At 43.1% G+C, this 25,171-nt stretch overlaps 1 protein-coding gene across 3 annotated transcripts in view; it reads right to left on the reverse strand.

The window, feature by feature from the left end:
• Positions 1 to 3,089: 3,089 nt before the first annotated feature.
• Positions 3,090 to 25,171, reverse strand: part of LOC116939360 (steryl-sulfatase-like) — a 35,256-nt gene continuing 13,174 nt past the window's right edge. For all 3 annotated transcript variants that reach the window (XM_032947603.2, XM_032947604.2, XM_032947602.2), the window contains 9 exons: positions 23,659 to 23,819; positions 23,234 to 23,355; positions 19,131 to 19,253; positions 17,844 to 18,267; positions 15,337 to 15,473; positions 14,150 to 14,287; positions 11,897 to 12,059; positions 10,807 to 10,928; positions 3,090 to 9,789 (listed from right to left, as the gene is read on the reverse strand). In XM_032947603.2, the coding sequence (XP_032803494.2) occupies positions 9,428 to 9,789; positions 10,807 to 10,928; positions 11,897 to 12,059; positions 14,150 to 14,287; positions 15,337 to 15,473; positions 17,844 to 18,267; positions 19,131 to 19,253; positions 23,234 to 23,355; positions 23,659 to 23,819 (1,752 nt within the window). In that variant the 3' untranslated portion in view covers positions 3,090 to 9,427. The remainder of the gene's footprint in view (positions 9,790 to 10,806; positions 10,929 to 11,896; positions 12,060 to 14,149; positions 14,288 to 15,336; positions 15,474 to 17,843; positions 18,268 to 19,130; positions 19,254 to 23,233; positions 23,356 to 23,658; positions 23,820 to 25,171) is intronic.

Genomic DNA, 25,171 nt, shown 5'->3' on the forward strand with positions numbered 1-25,171 from the left:
AAACCCGGACTCGGGGGGGGACAGCACAGGGGGGGGAACAGGAGCACGACGACCTTTCCCCGCCCGGGGAGGAGTGCGGTGGCGGCAGCTCCCACACTAGTGGAGAGTCTGGGAGCGTCGGTACTTCGCGGACAGGGTCGCAGGCAGGAGAGATCCCGGGGGCCGGCGACCATAACAAGTCAATGGTGGAGACGATAGGATGAAGGGATGTCCCTTCTTTATGGCTTTTGGTAAGCCATACAATCTGGGTGGTGTAGACAAGCAATACCCCGGCATCTACAAACTAAGCTGTGTCTGCGGCAGTAGTTACATTGGGGAAACTAAACGACATGTCTCAGACCATGTTCGTGAACAAAAAGCAGATCTGAAACACGGTAGGACCAATCCCTCGGCCGTGGCTGATCATTGTTTTAAGTCACGAAGGTACTTTGCAAGCCCACTGGCTATCAACAAGACAAAGACAATTTTAACCAAGAAGATGGGTACAAACTGATCAATCATTGGAAGGACATTATTAACCAGTTTTATTCATAACTGGATGTGATGTTTCCATCGACTTTCTGGTTTTGCATTAACAGGTTAAATGTTTCACTAACACAGCCACCGTTGCTGGTTTTCCTCGATGTGGCGGTGGCTCTGCGATCTTGCATTGACTTGCTAATCTCTCACAATACAATGGCCACCTCCATAGCTTCGTCTTACATTGACTTGCTAATGTCTCACAAGACAATGGCCACCTCCACAGCTTCGTCTTACATTGACTTGCTAATCTCTCACAAGACAATGGTCACCTCCACAGCTTCGTCTTACATTGACATGCTAATCTCTCACAATACAATGGTGACCTCCACAGCTTCATCTTACATTGACATGCTAATCTCTCACAAGACAATGGTCACCTCTGCAGCTTTGTCTTACATTGACATGCTAATCTCTTACAATACAATGGCCACCTCCATAGCTTCGTCTTACATTGACATGCTAATCTCTCACAATGCAATGGCCACCTCCATAGCTTCGTCTTACATTGACATGCTAATCTCTCACAATACAATGGCCACCTCCGCAGCTTCGTCTTACATTGACTTGCTAATCTCTCACAATACAATGGCCACCTCCATAGCTTCGTCTTACATTGACTTGCTAATCTCTCACAAGACAATGGTCACCTCCACAGCTTCGTCTTACATTGACTTGCTAATCTCTCACAATACAATGGCCACCTCCACAGCTTTGTCTTACATTGACATGCTAATCTCTCACAATACAATGGCCACCTCCATAGCTTCGTCTTACATTGACTTGCTAATCTCTCACAATGCAATGGTCACCTCCACAGCTTCGTCTTACATTGACATGCTAATCTCTCACAAGACAATGGCCACCTCCACAGCTTCGTCTTACATTGACTTGCTAATCTCTCACAATACAATGGCCACCTCCACAGCTTCGTCGTCTTGGAGGTAGCTCTCCGATCCTACATTGATATGCTAATTTCTCACTTTAACATCACTAGCTCCGCCCATTTCGCTTATGACCCTTGGGCTACACCCATTTCAAACCTTTAAAACAGCCTGCCTCAGCAGCTTTCTTGCTATTTTTTCTCCTGATGACAATTGCTTGTGTTGCGATCGAAAAGTCGTATTTTTTTGTTATTTTTGTTATTTTCTTTGAAACTATCTACGTGACTTTACCGAAAGACCCAATAATATGAATTCCTGCAGTCACGGAAGCTTTAAATCAAGATTTGCAACTACTTTGTTTGGTTATTAACATTTATGGCAAGCTGCAGTAAAGGTTAATAACCACTGCATTATAGTATCACGCAGTCTATTTCCGTGAAAATCGCCGTGTAAATATCTACATTTTCTCAAATAATTATAATTGACCCGTCATAATTACAATGATTCCATTTCTCATTTACATTTTGAATTCGTGATGAGAAAGTGTAACCAAGGCCTTTAATATATGAGTCTGATAGTATCATGTTAACTTCACTGGGACACACTGGATGTGTTCAGAGTTATAACCTTGTACTTTGCATTTCACTTTTAAGACTCTGAAAGACTCTTGTGTTCCGAGTGTTAAAAAGGCTTATAGCTAGAATTTCTGCATAATTTAAAGAACGCAGAAACACATTCTCCATCTCCAGAGGGATGGAAGCCCTGGCATTTTACAAAAAGCACATTCCGTACATTCGAAGGCCGATCTGTGAGCAGCTGCAGCAGCTGCTGTATCATTAACGGAGATTTGTCGATTAACCACTTGGGCCAATGCAAATTGTTTGAATCCTGGTCTTAAAAACTGCCTCATCCGGGGAAGCTCCCATTACCAGTGCGGTTAATTAAGCATGCGGTGTTCATCCATGGCTGTTATGTAAACCCTTGAAAAACGCAACGTACGCCGTGCGAGCCGACGATACCGCATGCAAGAGGATTGCAAACGAGGGTCTCCTGCGAGGCTGCAGGTACTGAGGCAGGGAACTTTGCTTATGGTGAGGGAGAGGTCCCCGTGCCTCAGGTGTGGCTCACGTCAGCGATGCACTCGCCGACAGGAGACCCCTGCCTCGGATCTATCCCTCTCCTCACAAAAAACGCACATTTGCCAAACTCTCCATTACGGTATATATATTTATACTTGTAAGCCACTGGGTCCTCTAAAGCGGAGAGTTAAATTCACATTTAAGCTCCATGTTTTGCATAAGGGGCAATACGCATCATTTATATTTGACGAGCTTATTTGCCCGTCCTAGGACGGAAGCTGTAATATTTACGAAAAAATTGAGCAGAGTAATAATTGTATCTTGTGTAAATTTAATGGCAGTGAATCTTGCACGAAAGTAAGTCATGAAACACTTCACTGCATGTCACTGTAGCACTGTATATAACTGACCTCCAATTTGTCCAAATTCACTGCTCTGATACTTTATTGCCTTCTGCTTTCGGTCGCTGGGATTGAAATAAGTTGGAAATCGATACAATATCTGGAAAATCACCGAAAAATGTCTATTTGACCTTAATGTAGAAGCATAAATGAGACTTACCTTTTGTCTCAAGTGCTGAAGAAATAAATAAAGACACCAAATCCACTTTGTTGCTGTGTAGAATTATTTATTAGATTCACTTTCAATAAAGAAACGTCAAACTTAAAGCGAATTTGCGAAAAAAATGTATTTCCGCTCGACCTTCTGCGTGAGTGTAAAAATCCACCCGCTCATGCAAATTAATGATGGGGGGGGGGGGTGTGCATGTGGGGTGACGTCACGCGCGTTACACACAAACAGACATTCTTGGCTCATTATAGCAGTAACTAGGGGTTATTCGGGGGCGCCTGTGGCACCCCTCACAACCATTTACGGCCTCCGGCCAGGAGTGTCACGAAAAAATTGCACGCGAACGACGCATTCACGCAAGCGCCCGATGCTCCGTTGTGAAGTTTTAAAATGAAACATATTTTGAATTGAATTATGTTTTGAATGAATTAGATCATTTTATTTCTTAATTAAAAGCTTATATCATTTTTCGTCGTCGTGGAGGTAGCTCTCCGATCTTACATTGACATGCAAATTTCTCACTTTGACGTCACTAGCCCCACCCACTTCGCTTATGACCCTTGGGCTACACCCATTTAAAATCTTTAAAAACAGCCTGCCTCAGCAGTTTTCCCGCTGTTTTTTCTCCTGATGACGATTGCTTGTGTTGCGATCGAAACGTCGTAGTTTTTTTTGTTATTTTTTGTTATTTTCTTTGAACCTATCTACGTGACTTTACCGAAAGACCAAATAATACAAAGTAGTTGCACTTACGTGTCCGTGCTCGATTATTCACCTTTCCAAAAATCTGGCCACGTCTCACACCCCCAGGGGGTTCGTGCACCCCATGTTAAGAAGAACCACTGCTGTAATATAATGCCATCATTTCTGACCACTTTTCTCCAGGTTAACACCAGGGCGAATAGCTTCAAATCTGAGCACTGACCAGTTGGACAAGAGCGGCAGGGCTTCTTTTGCGGCTCGCCCTCTGTACACCGAGGAAGGTTTTCTGAGAACGCTTTTGGGCGTGGGAACGACAAAGCGTCTCAGTCTCACAATTATGAACTATGTGAATCAAAAGTTTGGATGCGACATCTGTCAAAAAGATGCACCAAGTGTTGGCAAGATTTGTTAACAGCAACGCGTTGTTGGATACATTGATTACACTCAATGTTTATTTCATAATGGTAAATATATTTTCTTAGCATAAGGCTTCACTCTCATAAGGTCACTGCTACTAGTACCTGTAATGGTAGGCTGGATTAAATACATTACAGTTATATTTATATTGAATCAACCTCATATTCTTGGTTCTTTTGGGAAAGTCACCACGTAGAAGGGAAACAATAAAATAATAAAACAATAAAATTATCACGTTTCAACTGCAACACAAGCAATCATCATCAGGTTTTATATTTTTATTATTTTGTTTCCCTTCTACATGACTTTACCAAAAGAACCAAGAATATGAATCCCTGCAATCACGAAAGCTTTAAATCAAAATTTGAATCAACCTCGTCATCCTAGAATATACTTTTGGTATTTTTTGGGCTGGAAACCTGTTATATTATCTTCTACTTCATATTTCTGTTTTTAAATTAGACTACAGTTTGCACACAAACAGTACCCTGTTTAGTAAGCACCTGTATATGCTTTGAGGCTCCACATTTGATTAATTTATAGCCCATTTCCAATCCACTACTGAATGAAGACCTCCCCACAAGTTGTCAGTCATTAAGGGTTGTTTGACAGTGGTCAATGCGTGTTGATGAATAGGTGGAACCCAAAACCAGTTCAGATATCACTCGCTACTGATGCTAGTCATGCCCAGGGAATGACCTTAGGTCACCTGGTTCGTAGTGCAGCGCACTAGCCACACTATGCGAACGCTACCCCCACATTGTCAATGATGAGTTACAAAACGTTGATTGGAAAATTGTGTTTTAAGAGTTACAAAACTCAGTTTTATGTGTTTGTATGCATCATAACAAAAACTTTAATCAGTTTTTTTGTGAACTGAGGCTAGTTACACAAAGTAATAATGCCGACTTTCACTTTTAATTTTGTATAATTTCAACAATTTGCATTCAAAGCACATGTGCAAACATCATCCACGCCACTACACAGATTTGACAGAGTGCAAGAATTTCACTACCATCATAGCTTGAAAATGTTTCGTTATGTAATCAAAATATATATGAAGTTCACATTTGCAAAGGTTCACATTCTGGGGTACACATGGGAGATTACCCGTTACAAGATTGGTTACTTAAAACAAGAGTAATATAAAGAGAAAATAGGCATACAGATATCTTCAGTGGCAGCCATTATCCCGCATCAGTTGCAGTGGTTAATCCTATGGCAGCTAAAGGCAAGGTCAAGAGGTCATAGTGAATACCATTGATGCCACCACACCAGACTATCGCCATCTTCCTACTACTAGATCCCTCAGCTGTAGCCGAGTAAACACTGAATTTCCCAAATATCGTAACAATTGTTTAATTACTGTGCCTTAAAAGGGAAACAGATGTTTCTTAAAGGGCAATGTTATTGATAAATGTATTGTTTTTAATTGTCATTGTGCACCACTGCCAATGCAGTATCACAATGTTTTGCTAATTTTCCTAAATCTGCCTTTAGTGTTCCTGAGTGGCTTTAGGTATTCCCTTGGTTGCCAACTCCTGGATGCCATTCCAATGCACTTCTCTTGTAATGTTCCAACCTCATCTACTCAAGCACAACCTCGAGCATGCCAATGCTCCACATATGCGCCTTTACTCAACGATGCAAGCGACAAAATTCTGCTGTCTGTGCACCTCTGCAAGTTTCTGCGTGTCACCACTATCTGTTAGGCATTAACTCTGCATTGGCAATTATCAGTTTTAAATATAAAAAAAATATTTACATCAATATAATTATATCATGTGTTTTTCAATTGAAATCAGTCACTTGAGCTAAAACAGATAAAAGATCAAATTAACTCGGGCCCCATTTATATAATTTCACGAGCAGCAGGATCATCTTCCCCAGTCTGACAGGCACAGATATTGGTGGTGCGATGATGTTGGGGTGATTGATCACCATGTCATGCATACACAGTGTCTCTTGACGCACTAGCATGAGCTAGTGGTATAGTAACCATGCTGTCATCAAAATGTCTCTTTAAAATAAGCTCGGTGTCCCCTACCGGTTTCTTCATTAACTTTGACACTCATTCTACAAATCATTGAAGGAACACCATTCAAGATACTGGCCACAATTGCCTAGATGTGCACTCACACTTAACATTGACGGAAAAAAATGTCTACTTCTGATTGGGACCAAGTAGATAACATGACAGCCTCTTCAGCCGCGTCAATGTCAGCTAAATGCAAAGATAACTTGATTTCCAAGTTCAAGCTCCTCTCCAAGAAGAAGCCAGTTCCAGAAACTTAAAAGTTAGATGGTGACAAGATTGTTATCAATCAGAGCAACAGCCCAATTTCCGACAGCCTAAAATCGATTCTAGCTAAAGGGTTTAATTTCGCAGTCACCCCTAAACACATCCCAGTTGATGATATCATTGCCCAGGTCGACGTAGCCCTTAAGGGTTTGGGACACATTTATGCAGACGTAGCAAGATCGGAAATCGCTGCAATCCTCAAAAACGCTAAGACACCTATTAGCAACATAAGCAAGGATGAGCGACTTGAACTCTCACAACTAAAAAAGAGATATGACATAGTCATCCTCTCAGCCGACAAGGGCAAAACCACATACAATAACAAAATTCAGGACCTACTTAATGATGGCAGCTATACCAAAATCAAGAGATCCTACCAACCGCCTGGTTACGAAAACCAACAATATCATCACTGATTCGACATCTTTAATCGAACCAACCAAGCGGTTTTCCTTAAAACCCTCTGCTGCTAGACCACCCAGATTGTATGACTTACCAAAAATCCATAAAGAAGGTACACCACTCCGTCATATCGCCTCCACCATTGGCTCACCCACCTACAAACTGATTTCTGTCTGAGACCTTGCAACCATTCACTGGCAAGACCACCTCAGCTGTACTTAACTCAGCTCACTTGATATCTTCCATTGATATCTAACTATCTCCAGGTTATTTGCTTGTCAGTTTCGATGTAGTATCTTTGTTTACCAAAGTTCCTGTGCCTGACACCATTGCAATCATTGAAGATTTGGTCCAACAAGGATTGAATGCTGATGTTCCAGCCCTGGTTAAACACTGCCTCACCAACACTTACTTCACCTGGAATGGACCATTCTACAAACAAGTTGAAGGTACCCCTATGAGTTCTCCCTTATCTCCAGATGTAACCAATGTTTTCATGGGGAAATTTGAGACAGATGCTATCCAAGCATCCACCCTACGTCCTTATGATACGTTCGTCATCTGGCCACATGGCCTACCAGCTCTGGACCAATTCTTCAACCACATCAATTCCATACACCCAGCCATAAAATTCACCATGGAGGTGGAAAATTATGGCAAGTTTACATTCTTGGATGTTTTAATTGGAAAGAGACCTGATGGCTCAATGGGACACTATGTCTACAGGAAAGCCACCCATATGGATAAATACCTAAAACCTGACTCCCACAACCATCTATCCCATAACAATTCTGTCATCAAAACTCTATACCACAGAGCTCCTTGTATTTCTGACCATCACCACCTAGCCAGTGAACTGGAGCACGTACACCAAACCCTCAAGAGGAATGCATATTTGGACTACACATTCCATAAAGCTATCAACCCAACCGTGGGGAGAGAACCATCTGAGGACCCAATCAAAACCATCGCCTTGCCATAAATATCAGGGGTCACCAAAAAGATTTCCAAAATCATGAGCAAACACAAGATCCAGGTACGATTCAACACAGTACATAAAATTCGTGATTTGATGCCTTCTGTGAAGGATGCAATTCCCGACATGCAATACCCGGTGTCTACAAACTAAGTTGTGTCTGTGACAGCAGTTACATTCGGGAAATTAAGCGACATGTCCTGGACCGGGTCTGTGAACATAAGGTAGATCTGAAACACGGTAGGACCAATACCTCAGCTGTGGCTGATCATTATTTTAATGCTGTGGGCATGCACGAAATAGATTTTGCCAAGACGAAGGTACTCTGCAAACCCACTGGCTATCAACAAAGATTCGTTCATGAAGCCACGCAGATATATAAACACAGATACAATTTCAACCGAGAAGATGGGTACAAACTGAGCAATCATTGGAAGGACGTTATTTGCCAGTTTAGATCATAACTGACTGTGATGTTCCTATCCTACTTATCAGTTATTTTAGATTCTCTGAGTTATATTCACTAACACAACCACCGTTAGCTGTGTTAGTAAATGGCGGCTTGCCATTCTTTACCACCTCCATGTGGCCACTGCGCCATTTTACATTGACATGATAAACTCTCACAATACAATGGCTACCCCCCACAGCTCCGTAGTACCTTCCCCACATTGGCATTAGCTGCCCCACCCATCTCTAAACCTTTATAAACAGCTCTCTGATTGGTGTAGACCAACTGCCGTTGACGGAGACCTCTCCTACATTAACATTAGCTGCTCCGCCCCCATCTCTAAACCTTTATAAACAGCTCTTTGATTGGTGTAGACCAACTGCCGGTGTCGTAGACCTCTCCTACATTAACATTTGCTGCCCCGCCCCCATCTCTAAACCTTTATAAACAGCTCTCTGATTGGTGTAGACCTACTGCCAGTGTGGGAGCCCTCTCCTACATTAACATTAGCTGCCCCGCCCCCATCTCTAAACCTTTATAAGCAGCCTGCCTAGGCAGATTTCCCCCTCTTTTTTCACCTGAAGACAATTGCTTATGTTGCGATCGAAACGTCGTGATATTGTTATTATTTTGATTTTTTTTCTATCTACATGGCTTTACCGAAAGACCCAAAGAATATGTGCACAAACAGTAACTCTTTGAGGTACAAATGTTTCAGAAACCCGTTTGAGAAAACATCTCTCAAGAGTCATATAAGACTGCCATCGAAACGACTGAAAATATCCACTGTCTCCATCAGCCATGGTCAATCCACTGCTGGATGAAGGCCGCCCCAAGCCAACGCTACCTCACACGATCTTGTGATATAACAATCCACCCAGCACCTGCACACACACACTTATTTCATCGCTCTCTCTTCTCGGTAGACATGCCATTGGGCACGTCCCATTATAACAATAATAAACATTTGTAATGCATATTCTATCCTAGGATCCCAATACCTGGACAGCGGTAATATTGATGGTAAATGAAATAAAATGTTGTAGAGTACCAGTGCGTTTGAAGGCAAATGTGATAACTGATCAAACAAATAATTTTCATTAAATTCCCCTTCCACTGGCATGTTTATTCATGCGGGAGGGTCGCATCGTTGTCACAGCCACACGATGGAAGAAAGCCACAACAAGGCTGCAGCCAGGGCTTCCAGAGCAAGTTGTTTAAGGAGAATTGGCTGGGCACCGGCGTGAGACTCTGTTGGTGCGAGGACACGGCCCTCTGGACCACAGCCAGCACCTCCTGGACAGCGGCGCTTGTGACGGCCAAAGGGGAGCTCTCTGAAGGATCGCTTTGCATCTCGAAGACCAGTGGGGGGTCGTGTGTCTGCACAAAGCTGCCGTGGCAGTGGCAAATGACCGTGTTGTAACATCCATTGCTTCCGGCAGGAAAAAAGATCGGCGAAAAGAAATGCACCTTCCAGATGAGCTGGCCTGTTAGGATAAAGAATGAACGTGAATGTTAGGCGTGAAACTTAAATCACTTTTACATAAAGCGGTGAATCCTTTTTACAGAGCAACAACACATTTACTCAATTCCATGATCTTAGATGGTGCAAGGGGTAAGTAAAAATGGTTAAACCGTTGCCATTCATAAAAAAATACTCGCACATTGAGGCGATTATATATTGCTCTTTCCTTTCCACATGAGATAAATTCTAGCATATTCCCATCTAATCATCAAAATTATACATTTCTGTATGCGTTGTAAGTTTTGTTATTTTGTCTTTGAACACCGAACCTGTTGAAGGCCGACAAATGAATGAGGCTTCCAGGCAGACGGTTCAATATAGAAACTTTGTAAAACCAATGCATGCGATTCTTTATATCCTTACTTTACAGGTGAATATATTTTATCATCAGTCATGATCAATCCACTGCTGAATGAGGCCTCCCCAAGTCGTCATCTCTTACAGCACAGCAATGTATAAATCCCACCGCGCACATGAGACCATTTCATCGCTCCCATTTCCTCGGTGGACATCCCCACGGATGCGTTCCCCTCCTTGGCTGCCACCCCAACGCTGTTATCGACGACCGGCCATCGAGCAAAGACGGTGGTCACCGCATCGCACGCTTTCAGATGCGCTTCTGCGGCCGTCTGGAATGCTCTTCCTTTCGATATTAGGAAGCCACCGGGAGCTATGCACATTAAAATAATTTCTTCGTAACTTTTTTTGTTTGCTGTCCTTCCCCGACACGTCCGATTAGTACGGTTGTCTACAATCAGTGCGAAAGAACTTCAACATGCAACATACATCCCTACGAGCAACGCATCCCTACCCCAGCCCACTTTTACTCTTCTTCCGGTGTTTCAGCGTAATTTCTGTGGGAGTGAAATCTCTCCACGCTTCTTCGCGCTCTTCAGTTTGCGTTCCATTTTTGTTGCCGTTCTCGCCCGCAATTTCCGAACCTCGCGTTCACATTAGTGGCTGCGCAATGCTGACGTACTGTCGCGAGGCACCCAGCGCACGGCATTGAGGTGTGTGCCACAGTAGTGGAAGAGAAACTCGTGCTCCGAGTAGCTCCGATTTCCCAGCAGCAGGGGCAGCAGGTCCTTCCCATCGATCACCCTGCACAACGCGGAATGTGTATGCGACAAAGAGATTAGACACGGCAAAGGCATGGGGAGCAGCAGCATTGCAGGTTAGTAAAGTGCGTGACGAACCTGGCGACCCGAGTTTACGTAAAGCTCGTAGGGAATTAGAAATTTTATATATCACGGCCGACGCAACTTACTGAATTTCTGATTCGCTGCGAGATTTATGTAAATGGGGGAACGTGAATTCACGTGAGATGCTACACGTGATCGGGAGCAGACTTAATTCCGCTATTACTTGTGTAGGCTGTTTGGTACTCGAGCCTCTGCTCACTGTAAAAATTCTTAAGTACATACGCTCTGTCCCCCCCCCCCCGATCCAACCTTTATACTTCCCCCTCCCTGCAGACTTCTGTGCCCCATCGACATATTTACTCACCAGCCGTCATTGGCTGCTACATTTAACTGATCAATCTCGATTTGAAGCTTTCGTGACTGCAGGAATCCATACTCTTTGGTTCTTTCGGTAAAGTCACGTAGGTATAAAATAAAGTAAATCACGACGTTTCGGGCGCAACACAAGCATCCGTCATCAGGTGGGAAAGCATGGTCTGCTGCTGAGGCAGGCTGTTTTAAAAGGTTTGAAATGAGTGTAGCCCAAGGGTCATAAAGAAGTGGCCGGGGCTAGTGATGTTAATGTGAGAAATTAGCATGAGTACTGTATTCCACACTCCATATTATGTGATTAAACAATGGTGTAAAGTTTTCAACTGTGTACATATAGATGTGGAGCGCCTTGCAAATTACTTGCGTCAAAAAGTCACACCTACAGGTGTTTAATTTCCGCTTCGCAGCTAAGAATATTCTCTGGTCATCCTGCAAATACATTATTGGACACCTCCATGAAACGAAACAATAAATGGTTATGAACTGGCCCGGTCACAAACATGACAATCGCTCAGCTATTCAGCAGCCCTGAAATGACCAGGATGAATGGCTGACCTGCCCTCTGGTAGACTGGCTCCAGCCAGTGACAGCACTGTTGGGTATATGTCCATGAGGCTGGTTGGGTGGTCCACTTGGACACTCGCAGGGAGTACTCCTGGCCATCGAAGGACTCCAGGCACACGAATTCCACCATCAAAACCACCCATCGACTTCCCACCTGCGGCACAGCACAGGGAAATGGCATTGGTGGAATCTTAGCCGGTGCTAAATTCACCCCAGCATTACTCAACCAAGTCTCAAACTTCTGTTTTAGGAAGGTCCTGCTGCATTTGAGTAAACAAGTGCATGGAGAAAAACTTTGGCACCAAAGTTGTGGGACAGCTCAGCCAGAAATATGATGAATGCACCCACAATTCATCACTTTTAGACTAAACTAAATACACGTCATTTCCATATGGCATATGAATAACTCGCATGCATTGGACAGAAAATTTTTAAAGCACATTTAAAAATTTAAATTTAGCTTTTTTTTTTCAATATTCATGTGCATATTATCTATACTGTATTGTTTTTCAATTCTGTATTCAGTCTGCAATTGCCTCTTTACTGAGTAATTATATATAATACCCCCTATGTTCTGTTTCCTCCATATGTTCTGCATGGGAGGCACTGTATAGATCTTTCGTAAGGCAGATGTAGATGCAAAAACAACAGCTACAATTTAACATTTAATAATTATTATTGAGGTGGTCAATCCAGAAAACCGTGTCAGGATTAGCAGAGTGTATCATCATCGCTGTGATGTCTCCTTCGTATTTGTGGATCAGGGCATTACGTCGTTATACGTTGTACGGTCTGTTCTGGATGACCACATTCGCACACTACTGGAGAGTTTTTAATTTTCCATTTGTGCATCCGGAATCCGCATCTGCCATGGTTTGTGCGGCTCCGGGGTTAGGGTAGGCCATGAGCTTCGCGGAAGATCTAACCGAGGGATCTTCTTTTGAACTGTGTAGACAATACATTTTGATGATGATGTCTTCTGCAGGACATCTAATTTCTCTGCCAGTAGCTGCCTTGCACTGATGACAATGTCCGCGTATCCCAGCAGCACCATCTCCACAGCAGCGCGTTACCGGCTGGTACCAGCACGTTTGGTACACATAGCCCACTCATGCGATCTGTGTACAGTCCGCGAATGTGCGGGGGGGACACGAACCCTCTGGTCGAATACTGACGCGTGTCAAGTGTCCACATTGTGGCCTTTTCTCTGACAATGATTTGAAAGAGCCCACGGTCTATTTTCTCTGTGGTAACGATCACGGTAGCTTGGGTAGAGCGAGCGGCTCACAATCAGAAGGTTATGTGTTCAAGTCTTGGTTGGGGGTTATCTCAACCAATCATCCCTCTGGGGCCCATAAATTATTTATCACCTTGTGGGTAAGTCAGTAGTGGTTAAATTTCGATTTAAAGCTTTCGTGACTGCAGGGATTCATATTCTTGGTTCTTTCGGTAAAGTCACGTAGAAGGGAAATATTGAAACAATAAAAATTAAACAATCAAATTCTCACGACGCTTCGATTGCAACACAAGCAATCCTCATCAGGTGTGAAAACCATTATTCTTTTATTTCTATGATTTCCCTTCTACGTGACTTTACCGAAAGAACCAAGAATATCAGTAGTGGTTGTTCTATGAATAGACTCACCACTGTCATAGGAACATGTAGTTTGCAACACTGGCTCAGGGCAGTCATTGTGAAAAGAGCACTGCCTCAATGCTCATTTGAGCAAGAAATCACTTTGACCTTTGAATGATCAACATGGGTGGATATTTGTATTTCATGCAATTAAGTGTATGCTTGTATATACAGTTAATTGCCATTCTTGTGCATATTTTGTCTGTTGAAAACAAGTTCAGCAGGGTGATTCAAGTTCACCGTGTTACACATTAAAACATATTTATTTAAGTTGACGGGGTGGCACAGTGGAAACAACTTGTGCCTCACAGCACAGGCACCTTTCTGCATGTGGTTTGTATGTTCTCCCCTTGTTCTGCATGGGATTCTTCTGCATTTCCTCCCATAGCTAAAACACACCCAATGTAACTGGTATTGGCCAAACATCCCAATGCTGAAAAAATACCTCCATATTATTCAATCTAGATTACACACAGCAGCAGCAGCATCCTCTATTGCGAAAACTTGGCAGGACCCTCCTGAAAACAGAATTGAGACTCACTGAGGCTTTCCTGGGTAAACAAGCAGAATAAAAAAAACAGGATGAGCATTTATACTAGGGAACTTACCTCTATAAATACCATTCCATCCACCTTCCACATCTCCAGAGTCACTAATCTCTTCCAAATGTCCGCCCTGGTCTGATGTAAAGTACACGAGGGTGTTGTCACTGAGTCCCAGCTTCTCCAGGTGGTTAACTACCTCACCTGCAAAAAGACCCAACAGGAAATTATTGCTTACAACAGTATTCAAAAGACCGGTGAATTACTGCCAAAACAATTTTAATAGTTTCAATAACAATAGGCTATGCACTGGTATGTCTGATTATAAATGGGACTGATCAGGATTCAAATCGGATCAAGTGCTCTTTTCATATCTGCCAAAGTCACACCCACAGAACAGAAAACAAGTCTACCCATTCTTAAGCGATGGCAGGAATTTTCGGATCAACATTTAGCACCAGGGAACAAGTTGAAACAATGGTGCAAGTTTCTTAAATCCCGCCATCTCTGTCCACCCAGAAATATAAACGGGTATGTAACAGGCGACGAGAAGTTCTCGCACGGTGGGGTCGTGTGAGTCGTCCCAGCTCGTCCAAGACGTCTGGCCACCATGGCGGAGAGAATTACACGGACATATGTCTAAGGATAATTGGTAATAAAGAGTTGGCCGTACATTTTCCAGTACATTTTCAAATGAATTCACTCGGTTAAAAATTGTTCAATTCAAATGTAACGAAACATCAAACAAAAGTACAAGTTAGATTTAAAAAAAAATATTTATAAAACGTCTATATAATTATAATTGGCCAGTTACCAAGTCTTACGCGAGCATTTCCAAATATACATGTAATACTAATAATAGGGTTTTTCCACTTTTTTCTGGCAACAAAACTTAAACCTTTTTACAAGGATTCATGTCTGCATTAACCACAATACCTGCAGTCAAAATGCAAACAAAAAACATACTATGATAATATATGCATTGTCCTTGAAACTGATTGGTCCACACCAAGGGACGGCTTTCTTTTGAGCCTCGACCCAATTGGTGCTCGACCAGATGACGCCAAAAGGCGTTTTTTGTTTGCATTTTGACTGCAGGTATTGTGGTTAATGCAGACATGAATCCTCGTAAAAAGGTTTCAGTTTTGTTGCCAGAAAAAAGGGGAAAAACCGTATTATTACATTTTGGTACTGGCAAAGGAGGTCTAACGATACATGTAATACATCGACAGGACGATGAAAGTATCGCATACCAACTGCCCAGTCCATCTCGTGCACGTTGTCGCCGTAGAAACCGTGCTTGCTCGTTCCGTGGAACCGCTTGGCGGCGAACAGCGCCGTGTGGACGTGGACAAATGACAAGAACAGCATGAAGGGGCCATCGCGGTTCCTGGGACAGCATAAGTAAATCAGTGACGTAATATCATTTAGCTTGACACGGAACAATTCTGATCAATGTAGCGCCTAAATTTCGATTTAAAGCTTTCGTGACTGCAGGGATTCACATTCTTGGTTCTTTCGGTAAAGTTACCACCACGTAGAATGGAAATAAAATAATAAAAATAAAACATAATAAAATGAAATTATCGCGACGTTTCGGCCACAACACAAGTAGCCTTATTCTTAGTTTTTTCGGTAAAGTCACATTGAAGGGAAACAACAAAATAATAAAATATATATAAAAAATAAAAAAATTGGTTTGCAAACCAACACACCTGAAGACGACCGTTTGAGTTATGGTCGAAACGTCGTGAGATTTTTTTAAATATATATTTTATTATTTTGTTGTTTCCCTTCAACGTGACTTTACCGAAAAAACTAAGAATATGAATTACTGCAGTCACGAAAGCTTTAAATCAAAATTTACAAGTAGCCTTCTTCAGGTGAATGAACAGGACTGTCCAGAAGACAGCGCTTGAGTGAACGTTGCTAAGCATGGGTCGAGGACGTGACTTTGCATTATGGATGGCAGCAAGACTGCAGCACTGCCTTCCAAACAAAATGTTCCATGAGCTCCGATTATAGAACAGATGCTGCCAGCCGAGGGGATTACTGTAGTAAAACTCTGTAAATGTCATGACCCACCATCAAAGTGTGTGCTTGTAAATAAAAAAGGAGCTTTTTTTTGTCGGATTAATGTACTGTTTTTTTATAGGCTTCCCGTTATTTTCAGTTTATTTCATGCGGGATGTATTGTTACAAGACGATGCACACAGTGTTTGCCCCGGACTCCCTTATCTACGAATATCAGTGTTGTGCTTCATAGGAAGATCAAAAGCAAATAGTCGTTGTGCAGGAACAAAGCTGGTTTAGAGTGGATTATTTTTTATGAAACGTTCGCCATTGGGAAGGCCAAAGGGTAAGGGAGCACGATGGGCAGTGGCATGAAACAATACGGAGAGGAAATGGGCTGTGGGCAGGAGAAATATTGTTCTTATAATGGGGTAGGAAACGGATGTTGAAATGGTCAGCAATGGTTGAGAGTGAGGAGAGGGGCTGGCTACGTACGGTGCGAAAAAAGTTCAACATACATACGTATGTGGAATGTCGAAACTATTTAAAACTATTGAACTAAACTCCGTGTGGTTGGACAGCCGTTTAGAGGCAATGGGCGGTAGGTAAAGGGGGTATAGGATAGGAGGCAAAGGAAGAGGGAGGGTGGCACTATTAGGGATGAGGTAAAGTACGGTAACTTTAGCGTTCATGGAGGTATGAGCAGGTAAAATACATCGCACACAAACCTATCTGCGGCTGATGTGCATCACATACCTCAACAAATTTTACTTAAAGCCTGTTGTGTTTTAATTTATGACCTGCTCTAATATAAGAGTTGCTGCTGGATGAAAGCATCCCCGTGCCCTGGGGGTTGTTTCACCATACTTAATCATGCTGGTCAGTGTGGGTTGATGAATGGAGGACTCAGGAGTGGTTTCAAATCATTATTCACCACTGATGCGAGTCTGGAATTGAACTCTGGTCGCCAGGTTCATAGAACTGCGTTAAACCGCTGTGCCACTTTGGTGAAGTATGGCAAAACCCCAATACCCATCAGCATGCAGAGGCCATTATCCAGGAAATGGTTTGATATTTTGTAGCAGGTCAGGAGTTAAAACATAACAGGGTTTGGGTTAATTTTGTTAATTATTACCACAAAACTATCAAGGTATATGTTTTCATTATACTAAACAGCATAAAAAATATGCCAACTAAAATTACAATTATATTTAATTCAATTATAACAATGTGTTCATTTTGGTTTAAAGCTTTCGTGACTGCAGGAATTCATATTCTTGGTTCTTTCGGTAAAGTCACGTAGAAGGAAAACAATAAAATAATAAAAAATATAAAACAATAAAATTCTCACGTTTCGACTGCAACACAAGCAATCATTATCAGGTGTGAAAAACTGCTGTGGTTTTCACACCTGATGGTGATTGCTTGTGTTGCAGTCGAAACGTCGTGAGAATTTTATTGTTTTATATTTTTATTATTTTATTGTTTCCCTTCTACGTGACTTTACTGAAAGAACCAATAATATGTTGATTCACAAAGCCACAACTTTATGGAAACACACTGACTTTCAAAAGAAGACTGAATTACCAGTGACATGACAAAATTTCAGGCGCATTTTTTGTTGTTGCATATTCCAATTTTGCATTTCTAAACACAAACCAAAATCCTAAATTAGTTATAGACACCAAGTATAACCCGTAAGTAAAGAACGTGTATGTAAACTGGGTAAAAAAAAACTGGTATATACCTGTCAATGTAGCCAATGGCTTGGGAAACAATCCTCTGCGTAAGGTTTTCCAACACAAGCGGTTGTTGAATGACCTCGTGGTTCAGCATCAGAATGCAGTTTAGCATCCGTGTGTGACTAATGGTGAACACAATAAGTCCAATGACGCTCACCAAAACTACACCGAGAGCGAACCATATGGTTCTCGGAATGCGCACAAGCCCTGCCCAATGGGAAAGGAGTAGGGCAAGCAGAAGTGGCAGGGAGAAGGTAGCAAGAGATATGGCTAACTTGGAGCTTCCTGCGATTATCACACTGGCTTCCCCTTGCTTGCAGTCCCGTAGGTTTGTCATCGGCATTCCATAGAAATAGTCAAATCCATGACTCAGCGGGTGATGGCAGTGATCTCCTGCCACGTCACAGTTCAGCCCCTGGTGCCACTTTCCTACAGCAGAGAATTGAGAAACGCGGCGAGTTTAAAATACATACCTGCATATCGAACATTAAAAACAGTTAAGTATTTCTTGTTTTGAAAAGTGTAGACCTATTGTGAGCCTCCTCACCGTTGGCAACGCGGATGAGAATGCGCGAACCAATTGGCAGTTTAATTTAATGACGCGCGGGTTTGTATTAAATTAGGACAGTCGCGAGTAATGCCTTCCAGAGTATGGCAATAGAAACGATGCAGAAACGCCGTGTGGACAGTCCACAAGGAAATTCAATTGCCATGGCGAGACGAGGAGAGGTGAGTAATGCCAGTGGGTTGACAGACGGGTGGAGTAACGCGAAATACTTGAGAACAGCATGGACCATAGAAGCATATGCTTAATATACAGGGTAATGTATGTTGAACTTCGTTTGCACCGTATGGGGCAAGGGAATGGCAATTAGAGGCAAGAGGGGCTGGATTATGAATAAGAATTCTGCACTGGATTCCATTCAGAAGTTCCAGTGTTGACTGATGCACTTAGCAGCAACAGTGCTATAATGTCTAGACGTGCATTGTACGACATGGAGACCTTTAAAAAGCAATGTATAATCTCAAAATGAATTACATTTATTTCACATGCGGGAAAGTTAACTTTATTACTGAAATGATTACACTCATTGTGGAGATTAATTCTTGCACAACGCTCATCAATGCAGGCTGGTGAAGGCAGGGAGCATAGAAGTACAGTCTAACAGAGGCTTTTGCTGCACTGTTCTCTACTTACCACCACATAATGCTACCCTGTGGATTTCACAATATGCTAGTTTCATAGGTTTTCTCGATCAACAAACTATAACCCTTACACAAAATTAACTCACCTATTATCGCAGTGGAATAGCCCTTCTCCTTTAACAATTTGGGGAATGTAATTTCACTTGTGGGAAGACCTCCGGAATTGGCATTGAAAATGAAAACACGCAAATATCCACTTGAAGCCATTCCTGCCATGAGATAGGAAAGACATTTGCATTATTGATATAATTCAAAACAACCCACTGTTGTCTCAATAAAATTATCACAGGGGGATTTGTGTAGCTATTGTCTGTCATTAAAACATAAATACGTTGATAAACCAATACAAAAATTAAGCAAGTTAAAGTTACATATACAGTTCATCAGTTTGCAGGCCTTCGGGGACGTATTTTCCAGCACCATTTGTTCAATAAACATGAAGCACTTGGCCAGTTTGGACTTTGAGGCACATTATGAGGGTTCAATGCGGCCTGGACTGTCCATAGGGCAGCAGTCCGAGCAAATGCCTGGTGGGCCAGTCCATTCCCAGGGCCGGTGGGCCCGTCTGCGTGTTTGCAAATGTTTAAATATTTTAACTCCTCCTAATGTGTACACTTCTAGATGTGAAGCTTTCGTGACTGCAAGGATCCATACTCTTTGGTTCTATTCGGTAAAGTCACGTAGGTACGTGACTTTACCTACGTGACTTTACCGAATAGAACCAAGGAGTATGTGTACACTTCATTGCTTATTTGCGCTCCCAGTTGGCATCAAGTCTCATATTCGGCAGCCCCAAAGATTCTTCCTCACCGGCCCATTTGTTTTCTTGGACCTAGCGCAAATGGGACGATGAGATCGCACATCAATCTTGGTCGGTGTATTTCCAAAAGCCTGGGCTGACTTTTATTCCCAGTTCATCACTGGTTCAGTGTCACTGGGCTACTCAGTGTTAGGGAGAGACGAGACCAGTTCATGAGTGAGATGGATTGTGGCATTGCGGGGACTGCATGGGATGACTGTGGTGTAGGGAGGTCTTCATCCAGCAGTGGTTTGAAATTCTTATCTTGTATAGATTTACATAACGCCTGAATGCAAGGCGCTTCACAATTGTTGTTGGTGTAAACTGGAAGCGAGACTTCTCTTTTAGAGGCAACGCGTTTATTACATAAACGGTAACAACGCTAATAGCCGTAACACTTACAGCTATGGCCTCTGTAACACTACGGGGTACGGTCCCGTCACCCGATAACCTAAGGGAGGTACAGCCTCCCCTCGAGCATGCCCTACACACTCCGGGCTACGCTCTCACGGGTCCTCCGCTACGGGAGCTAGGGGAGGCGAGCCTGACCCGACCTAGCCAGGGTACTGGTCTCACCGCTGGTCCACTGCAACCCGGCTCTGACAAGAGCTTCGGTTGAGGGTCCCTGGGTGCTGGTCTGGTCTTCAGGCGTCTTCGGGTCTTTAGCGGACGAACACTGCCGGTCTCTTTGAGAGGGCCGGCTTTTATACACAAGTTGGGGCTTACCCCGCCCCTAACCACACCTTCCCCAGAACCTTCCAGAAGTATCTTGAAGGGTCGCGAATGAACCGTTGGCCCCTAGCCCTCAGCCCCCACCCCTTGGGGATCTGGGGTCTCAACCTCCGGTCACGGGGTACCCAGGGGGGTGGGGGGGGGTTACCCCAGGTCAACCACCACCCCTCCTGCTCACTCTCTCGGCCGCCCCCTATCGGCCTGTGAGGGTGGTGACCACAAGAATACCCACAGTGCCTTGTTATGGCGCAACGCAATTATGCAATTGTACGTAAGATAAGTGGTTAACATAAAGAGTGGGATTATTAAAGGTGGTGGCTGATGATGAAAAAGAGGGCCAAATATCCTCAAGTAGGTCTCTCTAGAGCTCCCTCTGGTGCAGGCTCTTTCTGACAGCAAAAGTATGATAAATCACTCTGGTTCTTTAGGTAAAGTCACGTAGGTAAAAATAAAATAAAATTAAGATTAATCAAATCACGACGTTTCGGAAGCAACACAAGCTTCCGTCATCAGTCGGGACAACCACAGCAAAAATACATTTCTGCTGAAAAAAAAATTGCTGTGGTTGTCCCACCTGATGATGGAAGCTTGTGTTGCTTCCAAAACGTCGTGATTTGATAACGTCGTGATTTGATTACGCCTTTTGGCGTCTTCTGGTCCAACACCAATGGAGACTAGGCTCTAAGAAAAGCTGTCTCGTGTGTGGACCAATCAAATTCAAGGACAGTGCATATTATTATCAGAGTTGTCTTTTTTGTTTGCATTTTGACTGCTTGTGTTGTGGTTATTGCAAACATGATGCCTTGAATAAAGGTGTCAGTTTTTGTGCCAGTTAAAAGGGTAAAACCTATTCCTATTGATTAATCTTATTTTTATTTTATTTTCACCTACGTGACTTTACCGAAAGAACCAAAGAGTATGGATCATTGCAGTCACGGAAACTTAAAATCTAGAATACGATCAATCAATTACAAGGTTGCTGCACCTTTAACTCCCTTTATTATTTGTATTCATGAGGAGCTGTAATACTTTTCGTTATTGCCGATGGCAATATACCCAAGGAGATAGATGCCAATATCGAGGTCTGCTAGCCATGAGAGGGTTAAAAGAGAGAGTTTATGTAGTTTTGCTAATCCCCCTCCGTTGAAGAAGCGCAGACTACAGTGGTTTAAACTTGATTTGAAGCTTTTGTGACTGCAGGAATTACTCTTTGGTTCTTTCGGTAAAGTCACATGTGGAAAGAAGATAAATTAAATAATAGAATACGACATTTCGATTGCAACACAAGCAATCGTCATCAGGTAGAACTAAATTTGAGAGAGATAACAAAACACAGACACGGAGACACACAGACAGACACACAAGCAGAGAGAGACAACACAGAGAAAGAGACACACAACATTGACACACGTGTCGTATGCTATTATTTAATTTATTTTCTTTCTACGTGACTTTACCGAAAGAACCAAAGAGTACTTTTTGGTCCACAGATTGGGTTGCATGGCCAGTCTCGGTGTGGTTTGTCTTTAGTTGTCCATTTGTGAAGATGTGCATATTGCCCTGTTGATGTTCTGATGCGGTTCATTATCACACCAGTGTCTTCAAAGAGTTTCAAAGCCAGGGGGTGCGATGCTTGGGTTTCAAATGAGATGTGTATTCTGAACATCTGTGTTGTTCCTATGATTACTGTTTTTACATTGTTTTTGTAGCTTTATTTTGGTCTGGTTGTGGTGTAATAGTTTTCTGCAATGTAGATTCATATTTTGTTTGTTGCGGTTGCACCCGACTTAAGAGCCGCATGGCTCACAGGGCTCTACCTAATAAATGAAACTTGAAACTTGTTCACCAGCATTCTCCCGAATCCGGCTCAGATTATAGGATGGCAACAGCAGCGCAATTCCAGAAGGGGGATCGGATTTCGAGTCAGCGTTGAGGTGCATCGTTGAAAACGTGTAAACTCCCTTGCAGTTTGCATGTCTCTGGATATTTGGTGGCAGAATGTTCACCAGAACAGGGAGCCCAGGTGGTTGGCGTTCCGCTTCAGTGTTCCGGTTACAATGCACATTGCGTTATTTAATTGTGCATCTCGCAGTTTGGTGTACAAGCTCCCGGACCAGGCTGGAGAACAGTGACCCTGCCACTAAGTAGGTCAGTGACAGGGCGGCAATACGCAAAACTATAATGAACTATTAAAACTAAACAATTTGAACATTTTTTTTTTATTTTACCAGGTAAGGCCCACTGAGCTGTGTAGCTCTTTATCAGAAGCGACTTGGCCACAAATAATAGCTCAACAAAGTGGCTTATCACGTGGAAATTTATAGCAGCCAAATACTCGAAATGCGTGTTTCTAAATGTGGAGGGAAAAACCAGAGGACCCGGACAAAATTTCAACGCGACCACGGGGGGAGCATGAGAACTCCAAATATACAGCAGGTGTCAGGGTTGGGATTGAACGCACGACCTCCTGTACACCAGGCGAGGTAGTTAACATCTCCTAGCCACCGTGATGATGATGAGAGAGAGACATGCGAACTCCAAATATACAGCAGGTGTCAGGGTCAGGATTGAACCCATGACCTTCTGCATACCAGGACGAGGTAGTTAACATATCACCACTGCAGCACCTGCTGGTAGTTAACACCTGGTAATGCTTACCAGAGCGGACAGGGTAACGCCCAGTGAGAAACGCCGCTCGGCTTGGGGTGCACAGTGAAGCAGCAGCAATGTGCTGAGTCAGCTTGACTCCTTCTTGGGCGAGACGGTCAATATTAGGGGTCCTATCAAAAAGCACATGGGGAAAAGTAACCCTCAAACATATCTCACTCCCAACAATTAGAGAGAACATGCACGGGTACATTTTTAAACGCATCAAGGAAAGAACCAGAAAAATAGCGAATCATTAAATACGGGCACTTACATCGGTGAAAGACTTGTTAATAATCGACTGAAGTGATTTGTCGTGTTATTGGCGTAAAGTAAAAATTCCTGAAATCAATTCTCATGCGTCTGATACGAACATTTTAAGACAACTTAGTTCATTTAATTTTAAAGTAGCATTTGGTGGTGTGGAAATCTCTTACTTAATGGTGTTATTTCCATAACAGCCAACGTCTCCTATTCCCAGATCGTCGGCCATCATCAACACAAAATTGGGCTTGCGAGGGTGTGGGTCTGCATTGCCAATGGGGCTCATCAGCAGCAAGACCAAGCCCAGAAGCATGATCCTCATGGTACCAAGAGACTGCAAAACAAAACGAGGCAATTATACTCATCGGCATTTAACTGCAGATGTCTCGTATGTAATAACACAACAAAAGGCATACTTTTCATCTGTGATCGCTGTTAAAATATGTGATGATTATATTTTTTGCCAAGTCATTAAGAATGAGTATATTTTCAAAGAACAAATAACCTGCAATTCTGTGGACACCATAGATTTTTGTAAATATCATGAAGGTAAAAACATCTTCTTGTGAAAAGTGTTCTTACTTTATTGTCTTGATCATACAGGAAGTGGCTGATATTTTTTTATATTGCTCACAAGTTGGGGCTTACCAGGCTTTCATGTATGAAGTGAGATTGTTTTACAACAACGAGCTTTAGTCATTACCAGTCTGAATTCCTCGGCATCGGAATCGGTTTACATCAACCTATAACCCACTGAGGGTGCGGGGGGGAACGGTGGACACATTTTTAGAAGAATTTCCAATGTGACCCAAAGTCATAGTTGTATCGACACGCATGTTGTACGTGTCTACATGTATGTGGCTGTGGAGAGTGGTAGTGTAGCGGTTAGCACGCTGCGCTACAAACCCGACGAACCGGGTGCGATTCCCACTCAAGGTCAACATCAGTGACGATTATCTGAACCGGTCCTGGGTCTCCGCTAGGTCGACTCAGCCTCAAATAAGTACCTAGTGCGGTGTGCAAACATTGCCACGAGGGAGACAAGAGGCGGCCGGGCATCGTGCTGGCTACCCACCCCCTCGTGTGCTGTGTTAACCTTCATTAGGTACTCGCTAACAGCACCTACCCCAACAGTATGTTAAGGCTGTTGGGGTAGGTGAGATATCACGGATGTATGTAAATGTGAGCAATGGCGGCATTAAGTCTACTCCTGACCGCGCGTAGCATCTCACGTAAATTTACGTTCCCCTCTTTACGTAAAGCTCGTCGGGAATCGGAAATGCGATAAATCGTGGCCTACGCAACTAACAGAATTTCCGATTCCCTACGAGATTTACATGGCCATCCGTGTCATGAACTGTGCGTCATTGTGGAGGTCGAGGATTGGGCGTGAAGGGGAGGCAAGGCTTCTTCTTCATCTCCCAGGCGTGGATGACAGCGAAGAGATTGTGTGGAGGAATCTCCTTGGCGGCATTTCTGTGAGATGAGCATGGTCACGCATGCACCAGGCTTCCACCAGCCTTCCCTGAAGCCTGCTGTGTGACCCTCTTATCCACGAAGCCTGTATCCACAGGGTCTAGAAACCTCAAGCTTTCTTATATATGTAGTGAGTTCAACTGAGTCGCAGACGTACTCCTTGAAGGCAACACATTTATTGATACCAACACACGGGGTCACTGCCCTTTA

The sequence above is a fragment of the Petromyzon marinus genome, chromosome 6 (genome assembly GCF_048934315.1).
Source record: "Petromyzon marinus isolate PM22_M1 ecotype Great Lakes invasive population chromosome 6, UKy_Petmar_22M1.pri1.0, whole genome shotgun sequence".
Taxonomy (NCBI): Eukaryota; Metazoa; Chordata; class Hyperoartia; order Petromyzontiformes; family Petromyzontidae; genus Petromyzon; species Petromyzon marinus.